The following is a 9,472-nucleotide window of genomic DNA, read 5'->3' as shown; positions in this document are numbered from 1 at the left end:
GAGCCGAAGCCCTACCTGCGACAGCCGAAGCAAATACGTTGTACGAAAACTGCGACTCGGTAACGAGTGCTACAAATCTTGAAAGACGACAACTCACGAACGTGGAAACTCACGGACACGGAACTCACGACCACAGAACTTGAAACACAAACTCACAAAGTAGTAGAAAAGTGCTCGGATCTTACAGATCCCAGGCCGCGCTGCGGAGGCTATAATGAGGTTCAGGCACAAATAGAAGGACACACAACCAATGTCGCCACCCCTAAAAGTCGCAGTCCCAGAGGGGTGCAACCAGTATCAGAAGGTTTTTAGTTTTTATAAGGGGTTCGGCGCCACTGTAAATTGGCTCCAATGGAGTGTGTATATAAACTGCAAGTACACGCCCACCACTAGCCTTCAAAAAACCACAATAGGTATCAGGTAGGTAAAAACCTGTGCAGAGAGGTATGTATATAAATAAATGGCAAAGGAGGAGAAGGGAGGTATATATAAATCAACTCTCAAGCTGACTTCTACTACTGAAAGGAAAAAAACACCAATAATGTGCTCCCGTCCCTGTGATCAACCAATAAGGTGCCACAGGTAGTTGGCTATGCGTACATAAGTCTTAGCTAAGCATACACAGAACTAAACGCATGCGTGAACATCAAGAGTTATTAGTATGGTACATAACATACAATTAAATGCATATCGTGCAAAAATGATAAATAGTGCGATAGTGATGCACTATATAAGTAAGTGTGTAATAGGATTACCACATTAAAGTTAATTGGAGCTAAAAAATAAAATAATAAAAAATAATAAAAATCCAAAAGACATACAGTGAGACACAGTCCAATATGCCCTCAAGTGAATGTATGAAAAAAATGATATGAATAAAAAATGTAAAAATGTGCAAACTGTGAAAAGGGAAAAATATATATAAGTAAATAAGGAATATTAGATAAATGTGATATACAGTTCAAAAAAATGCATAATTCATATAAAACTCAGCAATAGTTCATGTAAACCCAAAAATTGGCAATAATATAGGCAGTGCAGTCCAAAAGGTGAATAAAAGTTATTATTAAAAAATTAAAGAAAAGTTTTATAAATAATAGTCCACAAATTCTTCAGGAGAGTGCAATAGATGAAAGTGACAAGTGCCCGGAAACAAAAAAATTCAGGTGACTTCCGTGCTCACCCCCTTTAGCTCCCCACTCACCAGAGCTATGAGCTCACGAAGGGCAGTCAGGCCCGTAGATATCACACAGCAGGCGTTGATACGCTGATGAAAGAATTTTTTTCCAGAGGTTGTAGTCCACTCACTTCCTGATGGACAGGTAAAGCTGGTGTTGATGTTCAAAGTTTCCTCAAGGAAAAAGAAGGGGGGAGGGTTTCATAGTGTAGTAATTCCAACGAGAGTGTAAATTGTTTAAAAAACATAAACTTTATTCACACATCAATATCCAGGCATAAGATGTGTTTTACAAAAAATATATTGACAAAAAAATATGTTGACAGAAAAATATAAAAAATTCACAGGAAAATCTACAGGAAAACCCTTGAGGGGTAAATAGTGCGACACCTCAGTTAAGCATAGAAGGCAAGTAATCAGTACCAGGAGATACAAATTAATTTAAAAAATCAAAAATTAAATAAAACCAAAAATATATAAATAGTAATGTTGAAAAATAAATTAGATAAGAATAAAGATCAAAATCAAAAATAGATAAAAAATAGTAGTCTGTATATATAAAAAACTTTATATATGCGCAGGGTATAAGTATATGCACCTCTTCACTACCGGAAACCCTCTCATGAGTCCTGGTATAGTGCTCACTAAGGTGCTAACTCAAAAAATTTATGTATATGGTAGTAAGCAGGGTGGACAGCGGGGGTTCAATACGTCTGTCTGGTCCCCAAATGTACAGTCCACTGTGTCCGAGGAGCTGCAGGCTGGAGGGAGAGAAACAGCTCCGCCGTCGGTCCTCACACGGGGAAAATAGGCCAACCGTGTGGAGGCTAACAGTCTCCAACCTCATCACGAGGACAGGTACGAAGGCAGCCGTGCCTAGCGTGCGGTCCTCCCTGCGTTCCACCCAGGAGCGGACTGACAACTCATGGGGCCCCCGGGCAATAGGAGATTATGGGGCCCCCAGGTAATCAGAAATTATGGGGCTACACAGCATGCAATCACACAGTATACCCAGACATGTTTCTATTGGCTGAGAAAGTACTGGAGAGGAGGGGCAGCTATAATCTCTGGATTATAGTAGGGTTTTACTGAGGCTGGCAACCCTGATGGGGCCCGCTACTGGCCTGGGGCCCTCGGGCAGTGCCCGAGTGGTTGAATGGTCAGTCCGCCCCTGGTTCCACCTACTACAGCTGACAATGCGGAAGTGGCGTGCGTGATTGCGTCATACGCTTTTCGTCATAAGACGTCCTCAGCGACGAACAAACTCACGAAGACAGGACTAATGAATATGGGAACTCACAAACACGGGCACTCACAAACGCTTAGTCTCGAATAGTCAGTCCTAGATCTCTGACGTAACAGATATCGCACACAGGAAACCGACAAAGACCACAGGCGAACAGGCTGATTAAATACGATAAATCCCATAAATTCAGGCCACCATACTGGCCTTCTAATATATATTTATATTTATACTTCCTCCTATGGGACAATAAAGGTTAATTATCTATATCTCCCCTCTGTGATCACTTTATATCCCATGACTGAGGAGGTATCTTTCTGGAACATGTAGAAGTTCACTGCATTGTGATTTATCCTGATTCATCTGTACCTGGTAGGTCCATGTGTGTCTCAATTTGCACTATATTTAATAACATTGATAATATCTATTTATTGCAAAGTAGCATGCAAAATCAAAGAGAAGTGTACTTTTGTATACCTATGTTTTGATAGATGCAATAGTTCTGTCTAAAACTTTATGTGATCATTTCTATTTTGTTGTTTTCTCTGTTATTTATTTTCTAGTAACCAATTCATACAACACTATAGAACTCCTGAAGAAGCTCATTTGAAGCAAAACATGTAGAGCGGTAGTGTCTGTATCTGTACATGAATTTAACTACCTGACATCAGCGCTATGGCCGAATGATGGTCACAGCGCAGATGTGAATTTCTGGGAGGCCGTCATATGACAGCCTCCCCTGTGCGGTCCCGGCCCCTTACCATGTGATCAGCTGTCAGCCAATGACAGCTGATCAGGTTATATAAACAAAAGCTCAGTGATCATTTTTTTTTCTCCTCACGCTGACAGCGGAGGAGAAAAAAAAGCGTAAATCTTAAAGGGACATCTGTCCCTAAGAGGAAGAGGCAATTTTGCCTCATTTATACCGACCAACAGTACCCGCAAGTGCCACCTATCAATGCTAACAAGTGCAACCTATTAATGCCCACAAGTGCCACCTATCGATGCCCACAAGTGCCACCTATAAATGCCCACCAGTGGTGCCAATTAGTGCCACCTAGAAGTGCTGCCTATCAGTGTAATCGACCAGTGCCCATCACTGGCACCCATCAGTGCCCATCACTGCCACCCATCAGTGCCACCTATCAGTGCCCATCAGTGCCGCCTCATTAGCGTACATCAATGACAGACAAAAATTACCCGTTAAAATTTTAAAACAAATTTTTTTTTTTTTTAATTCGGTCTTTTTAATAAAATAAAAAAACACACAGGTGATCAAATACCACCAAAAGAAAGCTCTATTTGGGGGGGAAAAATTATAAAAATTTAATTTGGGTACAGTGTTGTATGACCGCACAACTGTCATTCAAAATGCGAAAGCGCTGAAAGCTGAAACTTGGTCTGGATAGGAGGGGGGTTTAAGTGCCCAGTAAGCAAGTGGTTAATTAGAAATACAACAAAGAATTTTTATGGTAATGCTTTTATAGTTATAAATAAAGTATATTTGAAAAAAATTCAATTCTCTATTTTTAAGTCCTGTATTTTTCTGCCTTCTATGTATTTGTGTTTAAGGCTTAGTTTTATATTAGGACCATTTAGCTCCATGTAATACCATTTTATGAATATAGAAAGTATCTTCCATTCACTGAGAATTTGATTGTATACTAGAAGCATAATATGAATTATTTGCACAAAACTATATAGCGCCACCCCCGCAAGGGCCACTGTAATATACAGGTCTTCTGTCCCACACCAGTGATGACTCACCCTCCCTAGGATCTCAGTAACACCAAAACACTGTTTAAACTTTTAGCTGGGTTTTATTAGAACTAGCAAAAAGCCCTGAAAAGAGATAAACTGATTAACAGAATACAAATATTAAGTGCAATAATATACTACAACTTCTCAGTAAAGGAAAACAGGATTTGTGTTCATTCACTTTAACCCCCAGTGGGAGGCCTTGCCTGAAATGCACTGAACAAGCAGTGAACAAACTGTACAATACAATACAAAGAATAATGTACAACAATTTCCCAAAAGTGATATTACTGACTATAAGATCCTACCTAGGTCTTGTAGGTTCTAGCTAACCACTGCCCAGTGGGAATTCTATTCACACAAACACACACAGAGTCTGCCAGCGTTGGGGCCTTTTTTAAATCCTGTGTTTGAGTACTCAGACTTTTGTGAAGTAAATTTGTAATCCACAGAATGGAAAAGGATATCTTCACAAAGTGTCACAAAGATTAACAGATGTGGAGATCCACCTTCAGATAAAGCTGCATTAACAGTAAATAGGACCTAGCAGCTAGATCCACATACACAAGGATGGCAGAAGATCTCTCACCATTAGATGCACTTGATATATCTTCCTTCCAGCAATTGGTAGATTGATTGCTGTCTCAGTTGACTGGATGGTGATGGGAGCAACACAGGCCACAGAAACCTCCAAACAGGATAATCATGATGATTGCTGCAGCACTGAAACTGGTCTCTAGATTTTTCTGCACTGTTAGCACATCTTCAGTAATCAGGCAGAATAACACACTGCAAACTCCCCTCTCAAGTGTGCACCTTCCATTAGGAGAGTCACAGGCTCTGGAAGTGTTCAAGAGTTAAACACATGGTATACTTTCTTCTGTCTGCCTGCCACCATGCCAGTCTGTCTCTCCTCCTGTGTCCTCCTCTCTCTCCCCCAATCACAGCTCTCCTGAGTAGCTATCCAATCCTGTCTTTCATTGTTTTTGTTGTTAGGGGTGGGCTTCTTTCTTAGTTACAGCAGGACCCAATCTGCCTTCAATCCTGCAGCTATCAGTTTAGCCAGAAAATGCAATGCAATGTTTCAGAGAGCAATATTCTGCATATATTACAGAGGCAATACTAAGCCTGTGCTACAACTATAATTATCCATGGACAGGATGAGTTTTTGCATTTCTTCTACAAAAAATTAGTTTCAAGCCTTTTCTGATCTCTGTGTTTCTCATGCTATAAAGGATGGGGTTGATAAATGGTGTAAATACAGTATATAGCAAAGACTTCAAAGTGTTTTCATGATATGAGGTCCCACCAACTGGAAACATGTATATAGTGATTTGCGTGCCATAAAATATGAAGATGATAGCAAGGTGAGCGCTGCAAGTGGAGAAGGCTTTCCACTTACCTGCCATGGAAGAGATCCTGAGGATGGATACGAAAACACAGTGATAAGTCAGCACGACAAATATAAATGGCACAAATACAAGCATAATGGAGAACACAAAATCTTCAGTCCTCACCAAGGAGGTATCAGAAGAAGAGATATCTAGAATAGGAACAAAATCGCAGAAAAAATGTTCAATGACATTTGGGCCACAGAACTTCAGCTGGAACAAAGAAACCATTTCCACCAACATTAAAACAAACCCAATAACCCAAGGCCAAGTAAGTAGGTGATGGCAGAGTTTATGATCCATAACTGAAGAATAACGCAGTGGGTGACAAATGGCTAAGTATCGGTCAAAAGCCATAGCACTGAGAATCAAAGACTGCGCATAGGTAGATCCACAGAAAACATAGTACTGAATGAGACAGCCAATGGGAGATACATTGCCACCTTCTTTCAATATGATGTAGAGCATGTTCGGCATAATGTTAGTGGTGAAAATAATATCTGCCAAAGCCAAGTTCTTCAGGAATATATACATAGGGACGTTAAGGTGGTAACAAACGGATACTAAGACAATAATTAAAAGATTACCTATCAAAATCACAAAATAAGTAAGCAGGAAGCCCACAAACACCGGGATCTTGATGCTGTAAATACCTTTAAAACCAAGCATTATAAATTCACTAAAGACTGTCTGATTGTGTCCACACATTTCTTAGTCTAGAAAATAGAGAGTATTGGATTATTATTACATGGTACATCTCCCATCCAGATTTTTTTTCGAGAATAATAGTATACTTATCCTTTTATCTTGATAGTCTAAATATGTATAACCATATACAGGCATACCCCACTTTTAAGTACACAATGGGGTTTATTTACTAAAGCTGTAAAGTGCAAAATCAGGCTCACTTCTGCATAGAAACCAACAAGCTTCCAGGTTTTATTACCAAAGCTTAATTGAGCAAGCTGGGGTTCAAAGCTCATTGGTTTTTATGCAGACATGAGCCTTCATTTGCACTTTCCAACTTTAGGAAATAAACTCCATTGTGTACTTAAAAGTGGGGTATGCCTGTAGGCTATGGTGAGGTGGATTTAAAGCCCCACTCTTAGACAATCTTCACTTCCACCCACCCACCTTTATATGATCACTGCCCTTTTTTACTTACCTTAAAGCAGAACTAAAACCTCCTATCCTTTTCAGCCAAGGAAGCTGCCATCTTAGCCTCTGTTTAATCTATAACTGCCATGATGCTGCATAGGCAGTTTTTGTTAAAGTTGAACTAACCCTTTAAACATTACATATGAATGCTTGATATTTAGATTTATGGTCAACAGGTGGAGCTCTTGGCTTCTTTTCAAGTTTTCTAACCTCTCCTAAGCTCCTATGTTGAAGAAACATTGTTGTTTACAAGACTTAATGTGTTACTAAACCCAGGACCCTGCATTCACTATATCTGGTCTCCCAAAAACATGGCTTAATAGTATGTTTTTGACGCACCTCCCTAACTGCAAGTCTAAATGAGGCCTTACACTTTATTGTTTCTTACAGTTTTATTTAATTTGTTAGAATTTTTAGTTCTTACACAATATTTCTTTGAGGGGGCTTTGGTGAAATATCAGTATCTAAGCAGATGCATGATGTCTCACTTTTAAGGGGGAGAAAGGGATTGAGAACATTATTAAACCCCTTTCTCTACAGCCTCAGCTTTATTGCAGAATGAATGAGCAGGAGACTCTATACAGAGACTCCTGCTCATTCATACATGGAAGCATAGTAAATAATATTTACTGTTTACTAAGTTTCAATTATGAATGAATACAGTGAGGGATCAGTACCGATCACTCACTGTGCTCACTTAGAAAACGAAGGACCAGTTGTGGGTGGGTTGAGGGACACACAAGGAGGCTCGGGCAGCAGGATGGATTGGATGGTGGATGTAGGGGGTGATCAGATTGGCAGTAGAAGAGGGGGGCCAAATACAAGAACCAATCTCCTGTGTGTCTCTCATGGCAGAAGGGATAGGAGAAGAAGCAGTTCTTGTAATTGTTTCCGCCTTTTCCCTCCACATCAATCGTCCCTCCTGTCCACCATCTGATTCCTCCTGCTGTGGCCCTGCTCTTTGGGGCACCAGGACAGATGGCACTGCTCTCACTGTCACATTGATTGCAGGGTGTTGCTGTCCAATTCCTTCAGTTTAGGTGTGGAGCTGTGCAGAAAACTGCAGACATGCTGTAAATTCCCCACACAGCTCTGCACCGCACATCAAACCTGCATTTTTAGTGAATGAGACACATAGAAAATAATTGCTTTCTATGCATCTCGCAGAGACCTGCATTTTTCTAGTGCAGAAAAACACTGGTCTCTGCATATGGTGTGAATGAGCCCTACAGGTCACCACACATTGTTTAAATCTCTCTCTTTCAGCCTGCAGCTGATATATTCAGGTTGCCATAGCTGCTGAGTGCTACATCTAGGGCTACTGTTAGAAATCATGGGCCCCCATACCTATCTATTTTTTAGAGAATAAAATGGTGATCATTGCAATATTTTATGTCACATGGTATTTGCGCAGCAGGCTTTCAAAAGCCTTTTTTGGGGAAAAAAGACACGTTCATCAATTAAAAAAATGTCGCAGTAAAGTTAGCCCAATTTTTTTGTATCATGTGAAGCATTATGTTACGTTGAGTAAACAGATATCTAACATGTCATGCTTTGAAATAGCGCACACTCTTGGAATGGTGACAAACTACGTTACCTAAAATCTCCATGAGCGACACTTGAAAAAATGTAATGGTTACCAGGTTAGAGTTACAGAGGAGTTATTTTGCTAGTATTATTGCTCTCACTCTGACGATCGCGGCAACACCTTACATGTGTGATTTGAATACTGTGCACAATTTACAATTTACGTCTATTGCCATTTAAAAAAAAATATTCTGATCACTTTTATTGCTGTCACAAGGAATGTAAACATCCCTTGTGACAGTAATAGGTGGTGACAGGTACTCTTTATGGAGGGATCAACATCCAAATCCCTCCTTTGCACTTAAAAATATTCACCATCACAAAATATTCACCAATCACCAAAATCTGCGATTCTGAATACTGTAATTTTTTTAAATCGGCGCCATTGGCAGCCGAGTAAACCGGAAGTGAATTTTACATCGGAGACCCAATCAAAGCCGACCCGATCAAATGCGCTTCTGGAGGAATGGTCAAACATTCTCATAGACAGACAGCCTTCCCAGAAGAGTTGAAGTTGTTATAGCTGCAAAGGGTGGGCCAACTCAATATTGAACCCTACGGACTAATGCCGCATACACACGGTCGGATTTTCCGACGGGAAATGTTGGATGTGAGCTTGTTGTCAAAAAAGTCCAACCGTGTGTATGCTCCATCAACCAATTGCTGTCGGACTTTCCGCCAACAAATGTTTGATAGCAGGTTCTCAAATTTTCCGCCAACAAAACTTTGTTGTCGGAAAGGCCGATTGTGTGTACACAAGTCCATCGCACATTCTGCTTGGAATCAGGCAGAAGGAGCCGCACTGGCTATTGAACTTCCTTTTTCTCAGCTCGTCGTACGTCTTGTACGTCACCACGTTCCCACGTTCGTAATTGTTGCCCAACATTTGTGTGACCTAGCCAACAACCTTTGAACAAAAATCCGCGGTATTGTTGGTGGAAAGTCCGATTGTGTGTATGCGGCATTAAGACTGGGATGCCATTAAAGTTCATGTGCATGTAACGATAGGCGTCACAATACTTTTGGTAATATAGTGTATGTGTGTTAGCAAGATGTAGGTATCAACATGTGGCAGAATGCATGACTTTTTTGACTTTTTTTTTTGTCGTCCTATAAAGGAGACATATAAAAAGAGAAAAAGGAGAGCTGACATTGCTG

General features: G+C 40.4%; 1 protein-coding gene across 1 annotated transcript; it reads right to left on the bottom strand.

Moving 5' to 3' along the window:
* Positions 1 to 4,329: 4,329 nt before the first annotated feature.
* Positions 4,330 to 6,277, bottom strand: LOC143988407 (olfactory receptor 5V1-like). The gene has a single exon (XM_077487967.1). It carries the CDS (start codon positions 6,275 to 6,277, stop codon positions 5,324 to 5,326), a length of 954 nt encoding a protein of 317 aa, XP_077344093.1. The 3' UTR covers positions 4,330 to 5,323.
* Positions 6,278 to 9,472: the final 3,195 nt, after the last annotated feature.

The sequence above is a fragment of the Lithobates pipiens genome, unplaced genomic scaffold (assembly GCF_037356315.1).
Source record: "Lithobates pipiens isolate NorthernLeopardFrog02 unplaced genomic scaffold, aLitPip1_a1.2 Scaffold_1, whole genome shotgun sequence".
In the NCBI taxonomy this organism is placed as follows: domain Eukaryota; kingdom Metazoa; phylum Chordata; class Amphibia; order Anura; family Ranidae; genus Lithobates; species Lithobates pipiens.
Note: the sequence above shows the minus strand (reverse complement) of the source record. Positions and strands in the feature narration are given on the sequence as shown.